Raw genomic sequence first — 18516 nt, 5'->3', positions numbered from 1 at the left:
AGCACATGAAGCGGCGCTGGGGGAATTCATTGCTGCACAAAAGCATGTGTTAAGAATGACCTTCTACCTCTGGAATGACTTCTTTTCAAATAAAAATGCATGCCTTATCATTTCTGCTGACATTTTGCTTAGTTTTCAAAGCTTTCATTTGAAATGGTTTACAGGCTAATAATGCAAATACGAGGAAATACAATTGATTGTAAAGCTTTGTTTGGCACTTAATATTTCTACATATGCATGGTTTTTACATGCAGTAAGCGCTCCCCTTCAGAGCCAGTAACAAACCATTGTGCATGGCTATCTCGCTCACAGGGATGGCCCTGGGGCTGTGGATGGGAGCGGGTCTGTTAAAAGTATGACGGCTCTTTCCCTTCACCAAGAGGCAAACCAAACCAGCCATGATTTACTGTGAGCGACAGCCCCTGTTAGGACACCAATGTGGGGCAAGAGATCTCTAGCACTGCCGAATCAGGGCTGGTTTTGCCCATGTTTTCATGTAGCTGGGGTTTGCTGAAGATGTTTCACTTCTGGCCCTTCCAGTCCTTTATAGATCAGTTATTTATAGCACAGCAAAGATCATGAAAGCCAGTGCATTAGAGGAAGTGTATCAATTCAAGCTCATCAGACTCACCCACCAGCCCCTTGACGAGTCAGGTACACGCTGTGCTGTATTTGAGATGATCCCCCAGCTACTGGCCACATAAAACGAATGTAAATAAAATAGCAGTGAATCGTCTGGCCTTTTTACTGAACTCGATCCGTTAGCCTTATGACCAGAGTGCTGCAGCTCACTGTTGCTCCACATCATTCCCAGCTGTTGCTGAAGTGCACACAATCACCATGAGAGGGCAGCAGAGAGCCCAGTGCCTGCTGTACCAGTTTCAGAAAAACTGGGTCACTTTACATAATGTTTTAACAGATATAAAAGAAACTGAAATAGTTATTTTTATTAAGTATTAACACTATTATAATTTATTTATGTATAATTTCCTGCTGTATCAAAGTGCTTATTACAAGGTTTCAGGACGCTTCAAAATTAGCAAGAGCATGATCTGTAAAAACATTTAACACTTGAAAAGATTTTATCATAAACAGGGATGGAAATAAGACTCCTGCACAGGCAACATAGTTTCTGATTCAACATGAGAACGAGACATTTAGGCTTCAAGTACCAGTTATGGGATTGTGGTGCTATTATTTTGTTGTGGTTGTTGAGTGTACTGTATGTTTGTGACTGGTCAGATCTGACATCAGACTGGCTAATCAGCTTAACAAGGTGGACTGTCTGTACTTAACTTAACAAGGTGGACTGTCTGTAATTAACTTAACAAGGTGGACTGTCTGTAATTAACTTAACAAGGTGGACTGTCTGTACTTAACTTAACAAGGTGGACTGTCTGTAATTAACTTAACAAGGTGGACTGTCTGTACTTAACTTAACAAGGTGGACTGTCTGTAATTAACTTAACAAGGTGGACTGTCTGTACTTAACTTAACAAGGTGGACTGTCTGTACTTAACTTAACAAGGTGGACTGTCCCACGCAAGACAAACCAGAGCAGGCATTCAGGGTGCTCAGATAGAAGTTTATAATGGTTCACTTTTATTGTCACAATACTTGCTTCAATCCTGTATTTTTCAATACAGTACAGTACAATGTATGTTACATTTTTTTTTCACAAATTTGTAAGGCTTGCCTACAGCTCACAGTCGCTGTAATAAGGGCATCCCTAAAACAGTGTGCAAACATCAAAAAAAAAAAAAAATCTAATACAAATTCTTTATTAAAATCCACTAAAAATCAGGTCTTATATATATATATATATATATATATAACCGGTGATGAGAAACATCTAGATTGATGCTTAACATTTGCCGGAAAAATAAAAAACCTATTAGCCATGCTTCTTAACCCAAAGCATGCTCACAGATCAGCAACATCAGTTGTGTGCATGTGTCTGCAGAAGTGATGGACAGATTCACAGACGGCGTTATGCTTATTTACCATTGGTGATATAGCAGCTGTAGTATCGGTGGAATAGAACACAGTGAAGAAAAGAAAAAAGAAAAAAAGAAAAGCTGTTGAGGGTACCACTTACACAAAGTCCTCATCACACGCAGCATAAACACTGAGAAATGGGAACAATTCACCTAGCCACAAAAACTAAAAACGTGTACCAAAAATCCTACTTATTATTATTATTATTTTATTGTTTCAGGCAGCAGAGTTTCTGATTCAACATGAGAACGAGACATTTAGGCTTCAAGTACCAGTTATGGGATTGTGGTGTTATTATTTTATTGTGGTTGTTGAGTGTACTGTATGTGTTTGTGACTGGTCAGATCTTGTAGCACGAACATTCACCATTGACAATAAAAACACACTTTTTGCTCTAGTACACATTCACAGCTTTTTTTAAGCTGCTGGAACACGACAATAAAGTTGGTCTGACTGCATTAGGGCAAGTACACCATGAAGCAGCAGCATATCAACGACACAAACTGTGCTAGTGCTCGCTTTCCTTTTTTTATGACCATTTCTTTTAATATGCATTGGACTGATAGTTTTCAAGTCTAACCCGAAGCCCCCCCGTGACAATGAATGAACAGCGTGCGGGGGGCAGGCTGTGTGGTGTGCTTGTACAGTACATTCTCCTCCAGTCCGGCAGCTTCGTGTTCAGTCCTGCTATCCCAGCGATCACTGCGCACTGGAATACCGCTCAGTACCGGAGTGTCTGGTGGGAGTACTGTGGAGGCTGCTGGGAGGTAGAGGAGTATCCCATGCTGCTCTGGGGTAGTGATGCGCTTGGTCCAGGGTTCTGATAGGCAGCGTGTGGATTGGAGCGCTTCAGAGCAGAAAGAAAAAAAGCAAGGGAGTCAGTTCCTTTTTTTTATCCCAGTTTCAATACATTTTTTGAACCAATTCCCCATTCCCTTGTAATCAATTCTGACACATCATTGATCAAAATTGCATTCAGCAGCATTCTGTTAAAATGAGCTTCTCACCGTGGCAACAAATTACTTCCATTGAAGTCGCTGTGTTTGGAAGTGTCCGGAGGCTGCCTCTAATCAAGTTGAGAGTGTATTTCTTGTCAGGGTCTGTCATACAATGAGTGCAAGAGAAAGTACTCTCTCAACTGGATTAGGAGGTAGCCACCAAACAAGTCATTAAATCTAATGATAACCTTCTTTTTGATCACCTGCTACAGGCACCGCTACCGCTAGAACAAGCAGCTTTAACCCAGGCAATGAAATCAATGCAGAACAGCATTGCAGTTTATGTACCCTGCTGTTTGAGATCTAGCCTGCTGCTCCCTACAATCACAGCTCTGACGAGTCTCATTCTGAGCCCATAAACAAGGTGAAATCCACAGGACAGATCAACGCTGCGTCTGAAGCAATAATACAAAGTTGCAGCAACGCCCGGCCCCATGCAAGCGCGCTGCCCGTGTGCTCAGACCGGAAGCACTACGAAGAGGCTTGCAGTTACCTGGTAGTCTGAGGTCATGATGAGTCCACTTGAGGTATTGGTGGGAGGAACCACTCTGACTTTCTTCAGGGGGGGTCCTTGTGCGTGGCTGTTGTCTTGGTTGCCTGCGTGGCCAGCTCCGTTAGTGTGGTTATTACCCTGCTGTTGCTGTTGGTTCTTCTGGAATGGTAGAAGAGACAGAGGGCGTGACTGCAGGACACAAGCAGGGTAATGTACAGAGAGGCACTCACATTTCAAGGCTGGGAATAGGACAATACATAGCAGTGTGAGTCGATCCAAATACAGTAGTGAAACCTAGACTGCATCAAAGTGCTATGTAATGAGAGACTTGCTTCCACTCCTGTTTATTTAAAGCTCTCACATTGACTACAAATAAATAAAATCAGCTCAACTTTCACACTGCAATGTTTTTACATTTCACTGCAAACAGTTAAGAAGCACTTTTTCATGCATGGCAAACTCATACAGAGAAAACGCAAATGCAAACGCATGATAGCCTCATATGAAAACATTTTCAATGAAATAATAAATATATGTGTGTCCAAAACTACTTTTTATTTCAGCTATTTTCAATATTTCATGTATGAAAAGGTTACCTCCCCTTTCCTCGCTCGCTCATATTTCTTTACGTACTTTGTCTCCCTTGTCCTCTGGTTCCTCTTCCGTTAGGAATTCCCGTTTGGGATAAGGAATCTGACAACCAGCAAAAACACTGCAACAAAAGAGAAGACAAGATTTCACTGTGATTGGCATTGTACTGTTACCCCTTTAACGACATTGTGACTGTGTGGAATAAGCAGAGCAGGGCTGAAGGAGGACTGTCACATTCACAAAGAGCAGCCTCAATCCCCCAGCTCTATTTCTTATATATATCCTTTTCATGACACAGCTATGCTGTTTGAAGGCAGCTTGGAGACTGAGCTGACTGCAGGGTCCCTATGGAAATGGTGCATCACATCAGGGTCAGCCTTTGATGCAATTACTGCAGGCTTTCTACTGCCCAAGGCATAACCCACCTCTGCAGGCTCAACACTCAGCACAACAGCGTTTACATCAAAGGCAGATGCCTTGTAATTGCATCAGCGTTCCTTCACTCGCACATCCACAGCCCGCTGCAGCCCTTGACATTGAGCAATACGTGTTTAACTCTCTGCTTGATGCATCACCAAGGGCCAAGGAGCTGTAGCTGTGAGCCAGAGCCTGTTAATTGGCGGTGGTTTGTGTCCCTTTTATTCAGACTTCATTTGGATACCCTTCCAAACCAAAATCCACAAGCCATCAGAATGAAAATCTCTACATAAAACACACACCCTCCATTCACACCTGTGCTGGAAAGAGTTCGAACTGCAGTCACTGTGTTTCACAGTACCGGTTACCGCTGGCCTGTCCCGTGATGGCAATTTGAAAAGGCTGCACTGGTTTTATTTGAAGTCCGAAGATGAAAGCGAGCCTGGCAATCACTCTTCATGTGTGTCCTGTAGAAGAACGCAGTTCAAAGACACTGATGCGCAGAGCAGGACGGCTCTATGTTTCACTGCCACAGTATGCATAGATGCCATGAGTGGAAGTAGAATACTGTACCCATCGCTCATTCAAAATGGGGAACGTGTATAACAGAACAGGAGCATGTACTGTGTGATACAACAGTGCTTTGTCTTTTTAGATGGGCAGTAGTGCCAGTGGCCTCCAGAGGGCAGTGTTACCGAAGGAATGTGAAATTGCTGCTGGACATTGCAAACACCTGACAGCACCTAAACCTGTCCAAATGATCATCATTGATATTTTAGCAAACGTTTCTGCCAGATCCCTTATCGGTGCTTGTAATGAAAACCCCAAAAGGTCTTTGTTTCTACATATTGCTCCACAGTCCTTCGAGTAGATCAGGCACCTTTTACACATGTTAGAATTTCAGTGTGTTTTACATGTAATGCAGTAGAGCTGCATGAATCAAGCTCTCCACAGGTGAGGGGCATTGCTGTTGATTGAGCTAGTTTCCCATTCCAAGTGAAACAAGTGAAGACACAGCTGCTTGGGTTTGTGTGGATCACTGTTCTCCAGTCTTAGAAAAGCAGCAGTCATCACAAATCCAAGCAGCTGTCTCTTCACTGGTTTCATTTTGAACGGTAAATTAGTTCAGTCAACAACACCAGTGACCCTCCCCTGCTTGTCAGCACCCGATTTCTGTGGAGAGATCAATCAGAATAATCGAACAATCAGTTTGTGCAGCACTAGTTTGCAGTACACACTGGTTATAGTATTCTAGAGCGTTGGCGATGGTGTTCTAACAAGTGGTGTAGTTATAGTACTATTCTAGAACATTGGCGATGGTGTTCTATACAAGTGGTGTATGTTATAGGTTGTGTGCTAGTCATGCACGTTACTACACAGGACTTCTGCATTAACATATTCCAAAAATAAAACCATGAAACCCAGCTCAGGGTCTAGGATTGAGACTGCCCGGTGGACAGTGCGTACTCTTGTATCAAAAGTTTCAATAATCACTTTCAGCTATTTTGCAGATCATCATTCCTTTGATTAGTCATATTCACCATTCAAGTGACATACTGGTAACAAGGTAGTTACAGTGGTCTTCGTGTACAGAAACAGTTGACAGGAGCTTTAACTCTGCAGAGGGGTGGCACCAATTTGGCCACAGTATTAGGAGCACTCCTTTGCTATGGATTGGAAGTAGTCATGGAAACAGAAAAGCAACATTTGTCTTGTTCAGTTCTGCACACTGTCGTACGTATATTCCTTCTGTGCCGTTTCATGCAAACTGGAAACACACAAATCCGTTTTGCAGTCTTAATATTAAATCCATGCCATGAAGCCGACGGCATGATCCCACACACAGGAAGTGAGCAGCGGGCATCGGAGAAGACCTCTGGAAACGGATCGGCTTGCAGATTTCTTCCACATCGTTCAAATGATCCCTGGATATGAACTGGAAGTGCATTTCCCTTGATGAAACGGAATGGACTGGAAATGGAACGCAATGCAAACTTAGCTAATTATTCCAGCTATCACAACGTCATGGGCATTTCAGACACTGCGTTCCATTTCCTGACCCAAGATGAGCCTAGGTTTGGCAGGGATGGGAATAAGACTCCTGCTGCACAGCAGTTTCACCAGGTTTTTCATTCCAGGTTTTACTAAGAGCTTGATTAGCCACAGTGTATACGAAACAAGCTCAGGTGTGTCTTATTAAACGTCAGGAAGCGGGTGGAACGTACACATCGGTAACTACTGAACTGTGGAAGCAGCCGACTAATCTTTGAAAAGCCACTCTAAAGATGTGTTTTATTTGTGAACTAACGGAGCAAAGTTAAGTTACAGTACTGTACTGTTGCTGATAAATGCTGGCTGGCAGTACTGCTCGTATCAGAAGTGCACTCGCCCTTTATATTGCAAGTTTAATAGTGGGCTTTGTTTTTTCATTACTGTAGGTTTCAGTATAGCAGGCTGCAGGTTTGCCATTTTCGTTTGAATGCGTTTTTGCTGCGTGCATCGGAGCACAGTGCGGCCGTGCTGCGGGACACTCACTCTGAAGTGGGGAGCGGATCCTCTAAGAAGTAGGGGTCCTGCAGAGCCTGCTCCGAGGTCATTCTCTTGATTGGATCCATCGTGAGCAGCTTCTGGAGCTGGAAAACATGAGAAAAGTGACGTGAAAACAGGAGCAGAAAGAAGATGCACGGATTACAAGAACCAAATGAGATCTCGTCTGCAAACTGGATGTTCATTTTTTAACAATGGGGCAGGAGGGAAAGGGTACAGCAGTAAATACAACATTAGGACAAACGGATCATATATCCCCAGGTTATGATACGAGGCCAAGCTTCATCACAATTTTAATAAGCGTTTATCTAGAGATACGGTCTCCAGAGAAAAAAAAAAAAAAAGGGTCTGAAAGTTGCCTGCCGTTTCGTGGCCTTCACCCAGCGATGTTCTTACAAGGGCCAGAGCTGCAGCCTAGAACATGCCATACCCTGCCCTTGAGCAGGCACCGAACTCCACTGAAACGAGTGCCAGGGTCAGTCTATCGCCATTCAGAACCCCTTCTTTAAATATACTGCCAGGAAAGACAGCCATGCCCAGGGGTAAACCACAGAGACCTGCAGAAATGAACAGAGCCGGGCTGGACCTGAAGCAGTAAATCTGGAGGAAATCACCCATTGTCATCTCACAGAGACGCAGAGAGAAAAAAATACTTTAACCGACTATTCAAATCACCTGAGCTAATGAAGGAAGACAATTCTAACAGCAGGCTTCCTGGAAGTTTACACAACAGCATGGGGCAATACAGCACAGTACCAACGCCCATGACAACTTTCTACACACGCACGCCACTCAAATCCAAGACCGCCTACGTGAAAGTGGATTCCCTCTTTGCATTTAATTTCAGTGGGATTGGATATTGAGAGAGCGTGACAGAGCTACAGTATTAGGATAGCATGCAAATCAAGCGCATGAAGGCCTCCGGTCTGCTCAGTGATTACCAACGCCCTTGACGAGTCTCATGAGCGAGTCCACAGGCATCCACGTTCTTTATATAGAAGAACACAGCAGCGGGACTTCAGCAGATACAAAAGAATACTGGAATATGTTTTGTTTGTTTTTTTAAATCACAATTTACTCATTTTAATCTGTTAGTGCAATATTGCAGTAGTAGAAAAAAATGATTCTCGAATTGAAAAAAAAAAAAGTTAGTTTGTGTTGTACAACAGCACACCGGTACGCATCAACACAGACTTTTCATTATTATTATTTTTATAAATAATAATAATAAAAATAATAATAATAATAATAATAATAATAATAATAATAATAATATTATTATTATAACTTTCTTTAGTAGACAGTGCTGGCGTGGCTACAGATCCACGATGAGGACTTGTCACGTGGCTTTTCACATTTTTAGCAGACAAAACGAGGTTTGCGAGGAGGGACAGGAGCACCAGTGAGCCGATTCATATGCCTCTCGTGTCTTTCACCTCAAATTCAGATAACAAAGTACAAAAAGCCTGGGGGCCTCAGCCATTAATATTTCACAGAATAAACACAGAGAGGCAAGTCTTGACAGCAGTCATCGCCATCGGGGCACAAGTGGACCACTGTTGGGTGAACTTGATCCGCAGCAATTCCTAATGAAACTACAGCATTCCTTCAGCCTTCCACAGTAATCAAGAGGCCCAGGGTGAAATGGGAGAAGCAGCCGCACACCAAGGTGAGGCCAAACCCCAGTATGATTTCAGCCAAAATCGTAAACGTTATGTTCTTGCAGTGCAGTTGGTTTTGGATTAATTAAATCAAAGGTTCAGATAGATGCGGTGCCCATGTGAACCCCCTTCCACAGGAGCAAACCCTGGCTGTGGAGCCGAGGAGGGTATTCCAGTTCAGATCTGCATCGGGTAGTGCTGGGACACAACAGAGCAGGCACGCAGCCTTAACGTTTTACACACACTGAAAACAAAACGCCTTGCTGTCAGCGTACTGCACACACTATGGTGATGCAGCATTTTAATAATGAATCCAAACTGTGCTTGTGCAGAGGTATCACTATCAGCAGCGATATCTGGAACCAGCACTTCATAGCTTTTACAGGGATGGCAATAAGACTCCTATTGCATAGTAGGTGTGACTTATTAAACTCACAGTAAAACCAGGAAAGGATCAAACTGCTATGCAATGGGAATCAAATTCCAGATCTTAAATGAAATTGTTAAGGGATTCAAAAACGGATTAGAAAGATATCCTTCTGTTTATTTTTTTCATTCCGAGCAGTTCATGAATATTGAGACAGACATCCTCAGTCTATTCAAAACTAATTGGAGGCAGAGGGCAAGGGAATAAAAAGGATGCCTTTTAATTAGCGCTGGATTTAAAGAGAGCTGTGAGAGGGCAGCAAGAAGCAGAATGAGAGTGCAAGATTACAATGTGCCCCTTAATTAACAAAATACAGAATGCAGAATAGACATGTTAAAAAAGGGCTTTACTATGACTTACCAAATGGAATGCTTTGCTATCGGGTTTCACCTTGTGTTTTTCCATATACTTTATAAGGCTGCAGTTTGTATACCTAAAAAACAGACACACACACAAAAGAAAGTTCAGTATCTGCATTTTCAATTATTCCTTTTCACCAGTGCTGTAAGAAAAAAACCCCAAGGCCAAGCCTAACACACCCAGTGCTGTGTGATGGATTTGGCGCAGGGCTATGTGGAGAGCAGTTCCATTAGATGAATCTTGTGATGGACGAGCTCCTCATCAAACAGAGGCTTTGTAAAAGTAGAAGCAGGAACAGGATGTTCTTCACTCGGTCTTTCAAAGGCTCACAGGCACTGTGTGCATATCAAAAAAGAAGCTGCCTTGCCTGTCAAAATGCTTCCTACATTTTAAACTGCAAATCCCTTTTCTGCTTTTTCAACCTCCATTTAGAAAAACATTTAAAAACTCATCCTTGCTTTCTATCTTTGTGAACAACCTTAAATCCAGCATGAAAGTTCATGATTACCCCCCCCAGGCACACACTTTGAAACGGATGTTGAGATGTTTTTAACTCTGCTAAACAATCAGCCCCCCATGGCTGCAAGAATTCACTCTTAACTGTATTTTTTTTTTTTTTGCATGTATATTTATTAGGGGTTTTAAATCGATTCATGATTAATTGGATTAAACCACACCAGTGGGCTTTGATCGATTAAAAAATAATGTATTAATCTTGTCTACCCAAGTGCAATATTAAAAAATAAAATAAAAACACCACACCAAAACACACATGGCTACCAAAGTCCTACTATTAGGACTCCAGTCCAAAGTTCCACTATATATTCCTGAGGTTTTGAAGAAAAGGTTTATTTTATTTCTTCCCTTGGTTAAGAGCTGAGGTTATTTACAGCGGCTCACAGAGCAGCATGGCTATAACAACACAACATACCCAACATTGCAATGCACACCTTGTCTAGACTATGAACAGGGGTCATATTCAGAAACTGCGCAATTAAATTCACCAGCACAGACCTTTAATCTTGGAGCTAAATTCCTCCATAATCTTCCCAGTAATCCTGGAAACAGAGGGGCCAGATCAAACTACAGCTGCCTCGGAAACAAAGGCAATCCCCCAATAGTTCAAGTACAATTAGCACAACACCCTTCCCTTTCTGATCACGTCTATACCACTTGAACTGAAATCTGCCCTTGAGCTGCATCTGAACCCCATGGTTCGTTTCTAACTGCAGCTCTCAGAAGTACCGATCCCCAGCCCTGTTCTCCGGCTGTGTGGCTGACAGAGACGCACTGAATTAATAACATGAAGAGTAAGTACTGCTTCTTCAAGTATCATCTTTCCCCCTCATTACCCTGCTTGCTATCATCAAGAGGCTCTGGGTTTTGCTGTTCCAATAGGGAGCTCTTTTTCAATCTGAATCTGCCATTAGCTGTCTTTCAGCTTCTCTGCAGACAAAGGAACATTTAGAGACCCATAAGAACTCAAGAACTCAATAACGGAATCCAGAACCTCTCAGAATGAATGAATCCCCTTGAATACCGAGGGAAATGTTCAAGAAAACAAACATATAATAATAATAATTAAACAAATTTGAAGCTACTTCAGTATATAAAGCCATATCTGCAGAATCAGGGTTGGGCCAATTTCTGTTTTTCAATTTCAGTCCCAATTCCAATGAATTCCCAATTTCCATTCCCTTTAAATCAGTTCCGACGCACCAAATTGCAATACAGCAGTATTCTGTTAAAATGAGCTTCTCACAGTGGCAACAAATCACTGAAACTGAAGTCACTGTTGGTTAGTAAATTAAATTGGCTTCAAATGAAAACAGTTGAACAATCACAACACTTATTACATCTCTAAAATATAAATTCCAATTCCTTCAAAGGAAATGGAATTGAAAGAAACAGTGTACAGTAAGTGTGACATTCAGTACAGCTGGACAAACAGACAGACCCCCCCATATAACCTGAATCTGATATTATCACCAACGTATGCTAATAATGTGAACAAGGAGAAAATCACAGCTACACGGATGCAGGGCCGCCTCCACTATATCCACTACACAGGTGATTCCACACACAGTGGGGTGCACAGCAGACATGGACACATGTCCACACGGAAACACGGCACAGAGAGACAGTTTCTGAAATGAAACAGACGGCACACGAGAATTCAGCCTCTGTAGGACGCTGGCAAGAAACAAACCAGTGACCTGGAGATAAAAGCCTTTGCATCTTGCTGCCAAATCCACTGGGCCTCTCATCCCCAACCAATCACAATCTTCAGTAACCGAGTCTGTATCACTTTCATGTAATAGAACAAACTCAAATATATTCTTTAGAATGCCAATTAGTGGTATCTGGGATGGACTCTGTTGCTTTGGTATACAAAATAACTGCAAGCATCTGGCACTGCGCTTGACGAGACCCAATTTAACCCGGAAATATTCCTTTTTTGCAAACATATTTGACTAGTGAACAACGACGAAATGCTCTGATCTTAGAAAGCAGAAGTTTTTTGTATTTTTTTTTTTTTTTTTTTTCGGGGCTTTTGCTTTTTATACACCTGTATGAAATGATTGTTTTCGGTTACTTCCCAAAATTCTTGGGCATTTTTTCCTGTCACAATATGTAAAGTAACTAGACAGTACTTGCACACTTCAATTGTACCTTCTTTCCTTTGCTGTCTTCCACACCGAAATCCTTCTGCTCACGGCACATTCTTCTGGGTTTTGTGTGTTTAGGCATTGTCATACATTTCGCCACAATTTGCAATTCTGTTTTAAATTCCACGAGTGTGTAAATACTCCCCCTGTAATACAGCTTTAAATATCACGAACAGGAACAATTCTCTGTTTCTAACTGTAATCTCATTTTAAATCTCGCAAGCGTGTTACAATCCTCCAATAGAAATGTAGGAATTTGCTGCCACTCAGTAGTTGGGGTGGGGTTAAAGTATTCAGAATGAATCACTGCGAGATACAAGTCAGGAGGGAGGGACAGTATAACCCCTCCAGTTACATGAAACACACTTCAGAAGTCCTCCTCCTTGCAATATCATTTCTTATGTACTTATTTGTAAGCGGTCAGGATTTGACAGTGCTGGTTCCTTAAGCAAAGAGTTTAAGTGCAAAGGCCAGTGCAGAACTCTGTGGACCCTCAGGGTGCCCAGTCTTTTGATCTCTGCCCCAGGGAAAGGTAGCTTTCTCTCCGTTCAACTCGAGCATGGATTAATAATTTAATTAGATCAGTAAAACAGGAGATTACAATATGCAGCTGAAGCTAGCTTTTAACCTCACACCTGAAATTTGCAGAACATGCAAGTTCAAGCTTTTTATCTAGGGCCCATGGTCGTGTTACTGCAGCATTACTTTCACTTTGTTCAAACATTTTTTACCCGGCTCCTCTGCAGTATCAGCTTAAAAAAAAAAAATCATTGGGGTCTGTTTTAATGATACAAACTAGGTATAGGACTGCTGAACGAGCAAGGGGATGCTGCAATACCAGCAGAAAAGCAGGACTGTGAGGCACGCATTACAATCTCAGGTTAAAACTTGAATACATAGGTCAAGTAACTTACCTTTCCTAGCGTCCGATTCATTGCATCACACCACCTCCCCCAACCCCACCCTTGTAACTCCCCCTTGGTACCATCTGTTATGGGTGTGTCTACTGACTCACCCAGCTGGCAGGTGGTGTGGACCCTCAAACCAAATGAGTTTGAGGTAAATGTTTATCTGTACTTTGCATAATCATCAATAAAAAATGCCATTCTAAATGTGTATGTTGGGGGGTTTTGTCCTGTGCTACTGAATCACTAAGCTGAGGGAACACAAAGCCACTTTTTCAGGAACATTGGCTTGAAACCTGGTTCCAGGAGACCTAGTTTGAACCAACTTTGCTGTTTCAAACCCTGAGTCTCCCCTGGTGTGCCATGCAGTGGCCTGAAACCTAGTCTCCTGAAACCAAGCCACAATGTGGCTTCATGTTCCCTCAGCTTTAGGTGTACAGTGGGGTCTTCTTAACCCCGTGCTCCACTAATGTCAGGGATTGATCACTCTTAGACATTACAGTACTAAAAAGACTGGCTTCAACATACGTGTTTCTTCGAAAGTCTTTCATCAGTGTTGAATGTTCAGGCATCTTCTTAATGTCTTCCCAGTCTTTCTCTGTGGAATGAATACACAGCCAGTCAGTATGCCCCCAAACAGAACTGTAGGCATGGCTGACAGAGCCAGTGTCTTTGTAGCACCGTTCAGGACAGAGAACAGGACAATGCTCTCTATTTGTAGCACAGTTTAGGACAGAGAACAGGACAATGCTCTCTATTTGTAGCACAGTTTAGGACAGAGAACAGGACAATGCTCTCTATTTGTAGCACCGTTCAGGACAGAGAACGGGACAATGCTCTCTATTTGTAGCACAGTTTAGGACAGAGAACAGGACAATGCTCTCTATTTGTAGCACCGTTCAGGACAGAGAACGAGACAACGTTATTTATTTTTTATTTGATTGATTTCAGCAAATGAACAAGTGGGCACCAAACACTGGCACCAAAATGACTGAAGGTGGTCAGTATAATTTCTAATTATTTTATTTGTCATTTCTGATAATGAGTACAGTTTGCATTCTAGTGATTGAACTTAATTTTCTCGCCATCTTGTTTTTCAGTCTAGCTGCCATTCCAAACTGCAGCATTATTGAAAACAGCTCTGAAGCCCAAAGCCATCGTAATGCACATTACAAGACCGGGATGCATCTCTCCGCCAACAGTCTGCTTTCATTTATTGACTTTATTGTTTTAAAAGATGAATACTCTGTGTCCCAAATATATTCAGCACATTAGAAAGCTCTTGTCTGCAGGTTTGCATTGGAAATCAGGCTCAATCAAGCACTCTACTCCATTTGGAATTAGCAGTAAATGCTTCTACATTCTAAACTGCACTACTGTGTGAACATTCCAGAATCTTCTGTGTCACAAAGGGTTCCAAAAGGCTCAAGAAACCAAGGGCTGTATTCAGAAAGCATTAGCATGCCAGTAAATAGAGCTTCAAATCATGTGCCGGCGAGTGGATGTCTTCTGAATACAGACCCCAAGCTACATTACCACTGAACCATTCTGTGCTGTTCCAATGACTGCCCTCCCCTCCCTCTGCAAGCAGGTTCATATTTCAAATGTTATGGGTTCCTTATATGCTTAAGTAATAGTAACTTCTACCTTCACAGGGTGTATTAAAAGCTATGGATGAACGTTTACTGTGCTTTGGTCTGGAGCCCTACAAAATCCCCCACACAGTGTAGGAGGAATACTGGAAGCACAGTGGCGCAGGCTGCTACACAAATCACATTACTGCAGCACTGGAATGAAATCGAGGCTAGCTGGAGCACATCAGCACTGGAATGAAATCGAGGTTAGCTGGAGCACATCAGCACTGGGATGAAATCAAGGCTAGCTGGAGCACATCGGCACTGGAATGAAATCGAGACTAGCTGGAGCACATCAGCACTGCTGGCATCCAGCTGTCAATCATGAATACCAGCTTCTTTATGAAGCTTCACATTTCCAGAGCAGAACGCTGTGAACGCAGTGCAGGCCTCCAGCCATGCTCTTTACAACGCTTTGTTTGGTATCTCCCTTTTGAAAAATGATTGTTGCCAAATCGCTAAATCTTGCAAGCCAGGAAAAAGAGCGCATGGATGAGTGTGATAAGAGTGCATGGATGAGTGTGATAAGAGTGCATGGATGAGTGTGATAAGAGTGCATGGATGAGCGTGATGAGAGTGCATGGATGAGCGTGATAAGAGCGCATGGATGAGCGTGATAAGAGTCCATGGATGAGCGCGATGAGAGTGCATGGATGAGCGTGATGAGAGTGCATGGATGAGCGTGATAAGAGCGCATGGATGAGTGCGATAAGAGTGCATGGCCCTCAATCAGGAGCAGTCGTTCAGGTTTGGCTGGAGTCATGCTTGGTTGAGGTTGTTAAAGCTGCAATACAAGGCTAGGGTAGAGCAGCTCTTTTAGTGCAGGCATGTCCCGTTTCAGCTTCCACAGAGGCCCTGTTTCCTCTCCACGTTCCATGCCAGACATGAAGCTTTAACAAGGGCCTGTGCTGTGGGATTACTATTTTGCTTGAACATTAGGTTTGCCAATTTGTGTAGGACGCGTACAATCCCTTTGAAACTGCTGCACAAATGACCACAGATCCATGTTATTTGATATATTTTGAATGGAATAAAAAAGGTATCTTTTTTTTTTGGCTTATATGTGGGGAAAAAATGGCATCCTTCTTCATTATTTGCATCTTCCTTCTGTATTTGTATTTGCTTGCGATTGTAAGTCGCCCTGGATAAGGGCGTCTGCTAAGAAATAAATAATAATAATAATAATAATAATGCCCCCATATAGAGACTAGAGATCTCCATGCATGAAAGGGTTAAAGCACATTGATTAATTAAATCAAGTGTGCAGTTCATGAACTCTTAACGCCTTTAGAGAAGGGTTATTCTCAATTATTATTATTCTTAATAGGGCCCATAAAATGACAGAACTGGGAAACAGAGATGGTGTTCACAACCTGAACTTTACAAATCCAGATATTTTGCTTGTGTTGTTTTGTTTTTTACCTGGAGGAAAGCCCATGACGTTGAATATTCTGTCCAGCTGGTCATGGTGATAAGGGTTACTAGTCTTGATGTCCTCTTGTCGACAGTGAAAGATTGGCTCTGATGTCAGCAGCTCTGCAAATATGCAACCTATAGCCCAGATATCTGCAGGAGAGGGAAGAGGGATTCAGAGTCAATGGGAAGCTATGCACTTATTTATTGCTTTATCAGCATTACTGCAACCCCAAAACAGTGAGAACTGACCCACAAGCCACATCCGATTGGATGGACTGTCCTGTCACAGTCATTCAGTCCCACTGCTGCGGTTCCTAGTGGGTCTCTAACCAGACTGTCCAGCGCTTTCTAAACATCCTTTTGAAAAGTGGAAACTGCTTCCAAGTGTTAGAAATGTGCGATTCAAGGCCTCAGCAAACCATTCCGCACTTTTTTTTCTTCGTTGCTAGGCATTTTGGGCTTCGCCAGTTCTCGTCTATCTTGCCATGGTGATTTTACTGTTGCTGCACTTTGAGGTTTTGCATTTAGTTTCGTTCTAGTAAAGTTGGTTACAGTGAATGATTTCTCTATTAATGTTTGAACCAGGAAGGGTTTCATAGTGCAAGGAGTAACATAGCTGCTGGAAATGCAGCAGTTAAAAATATAAACTACAGTTACGACGTACTATATGTGGCACACTGGCTGTGTAAACAATGCATCTCTAACATTCCTGTCCTGTGGGCTGGACAGAAGGACACGCAGGGGCAGACTGGGCTATTTTAATTATTAAAACCGTGGTCGGTCTTCATACCACCACCGCTCCGAAATCTAAACACCGCCATCCTTGAAACAGCACTACAGGACCCTACCCCGGCTCTTCAGACATTTATTTAACAGACAGCAATGCACACCAGAACCGTGTGTGTTTTATTTTCAGAGCGTGGGCACACTACATTTCAATACTCAGTATCTGCACTATTTAGATCAAGTGAATATCATCATCATCTTGTGGGAACAACACTTGATCCCAAACTGAAATCAGACCATTTATACCTGAAGGATTTCACCTGAAGGATTATTATTATTATTATTATTATTATTATTATTATTATTATTATTATTATTATTATAGTAATAAATTGTAGTTATAGCCAAAGAAAAACTAAAAAACGATGTGTAAAATGTTCTCTGAGTGCATTTATTGATTGGTGTTCCTACATCAGTGTGGTCTCTGTGGGCCCGTCTGACCCCATCTTAGACAGTCATCTCATCACCCGGACTCGTGGCAAATCCTTGACAATCCCACAGGCTTAGGCCTGTCCGTCAAATATAGAAGAATCATTGTGGCTTGGGATACCCCTGGGAATGAATGCTCAGAAAAACAAAAAATAAAAAAAATAAACTCAGATAAGGAATTAAAAAAATGAGAACATTCTGCACTCGCCAGGACAGGGAGAGGGAAGTAATAAATCTGATTTGCCCGCTGGCTTGCTTGCTTGTTTATCCGTTTGCTTTTACTCTATACTACAGAAGCTGTTTTTATTGAGGAGGGTCACGAGGCTGAATTAAATGGAAGCGAGAGATTAATACTACACAGTCTGCCGGCCCTTTCATCTGACCATTCGTAAAAAATATTTTATACTTCGTAGCAGTACAGAAAAATATGCATCTGTTATTTCCTTTCAGGTGTTGCAGTGTCCGACTGTATATCCTTAAATATATATATCAAAAAATAATAAATGAAAAAAACACACGTTAAATTGTAATGGAAATTCAGAACAGTACTTTATTATTGCTGTATTACAACTAACTAATACAAGCCTTCTCCTTTGTTTGTCAATTGCTATTAATCTGGGTCTTCAGAAGCACTCAAACATGCAATTCTTATTTATACTAGTAAATGACTTTCCTCCTGTGTCAATTTCCAATCTTAGCCCCCTGTGTGTGTGTGTGTGTGTGTGTGTAGATATTAATATATATATATATGTTACAAGGAATTCGTGTTTGTAGGAGACAGGCTTGACTGCAGTATGGATTTCCCTGATGGATTATTTTTCAAATTAAAACAATAGGGGGAAAAAAGCCAGGGTACAGAGGCACAGCAATTACACAGTAATAATGCAATACTGCATTTCCAATAAAATCTCTCTCTCTCTCTCTCTCTCTCTCTCTCTCTCTCGCTCTCTCTCTCTCTCTGTGTAATGCTGTACGTGTAATTCTGAAGCCGTTCAATTCTTATCAAGTCTCATGCAATTTCCAGTGTTTACCCAGGAAAATGCAGTAATGTGAAACTTCTAACCACAGTATCTGATTTGTAAACTGGGATCGTGGCCGTGGTCCCCCCACCAGTAATAAAAGACATGGAAGACAGAAAACAATAGAGGGTGGAGGTAATGGACTTGAGGTTTCATCACATGAAGA

The 18516-nt window shown here is 42.1% G+C and overlaps 1 protein-coding gene across 1 annotated transcript in view; it reads right to left on the bottom strand.

The window, feature by feature from the left end:
* Positions 1-1581: 1581 nt before the first annotated feature.
* LOC117406431 (cyclin-dependent kinase 8) overlaps positions 1582-18516 on the bottom strand; it is a 53460-nt gene continuing 36525 nt past the window's right edge. Inside the window, exons 7-13 of the mRNA XM_059027996.1 lie at positions 16123-16266; positions 13595-13664; positions 9493-9565; positions 7033-7130; positions 4123-4201; positions 3490-3648; positions 1582-2845 (exon numbers count right to left, since the gene is read on the bottom strand). Coding sequence (XP_058883979.1) covers positions 2720-2845; positions 3490-3648; positions 4123-4201; positions 7033-7130; positions 9493-9565; positions 13595-13664; positions 16123-16266 — 749 coding nt within the window. The 3' untranslated portion in view covers positions 1582-2719. The remainder of the gene's footprint in view (positions 2846-3489; positions 3649-4122; positions 4202-7032; positions 7131-9492; positions 9566-13594; positions 13665-16122; positions 16267-18516) is intronic.

The sequence above is a fragment of the Acipenser ruthenus genome, chromosome 8 (genome assembly GCF_902713425.1).
Source record: "Acipenser ruthenus chromosome 8, fAciRut3.2 maternal haplotype, whole genome shotgun sequence".
NCBI lineage: Eukaryota > Metazoa > Chordata > Actinopteri > Acipenseriformes > Acipenseridae > Acipenser > Acipenser ruthenus.
Note: the sequence above shows the minus strand (reverse complement) of the source record. Positions and strands in the feature narration are given on the sequence as shown.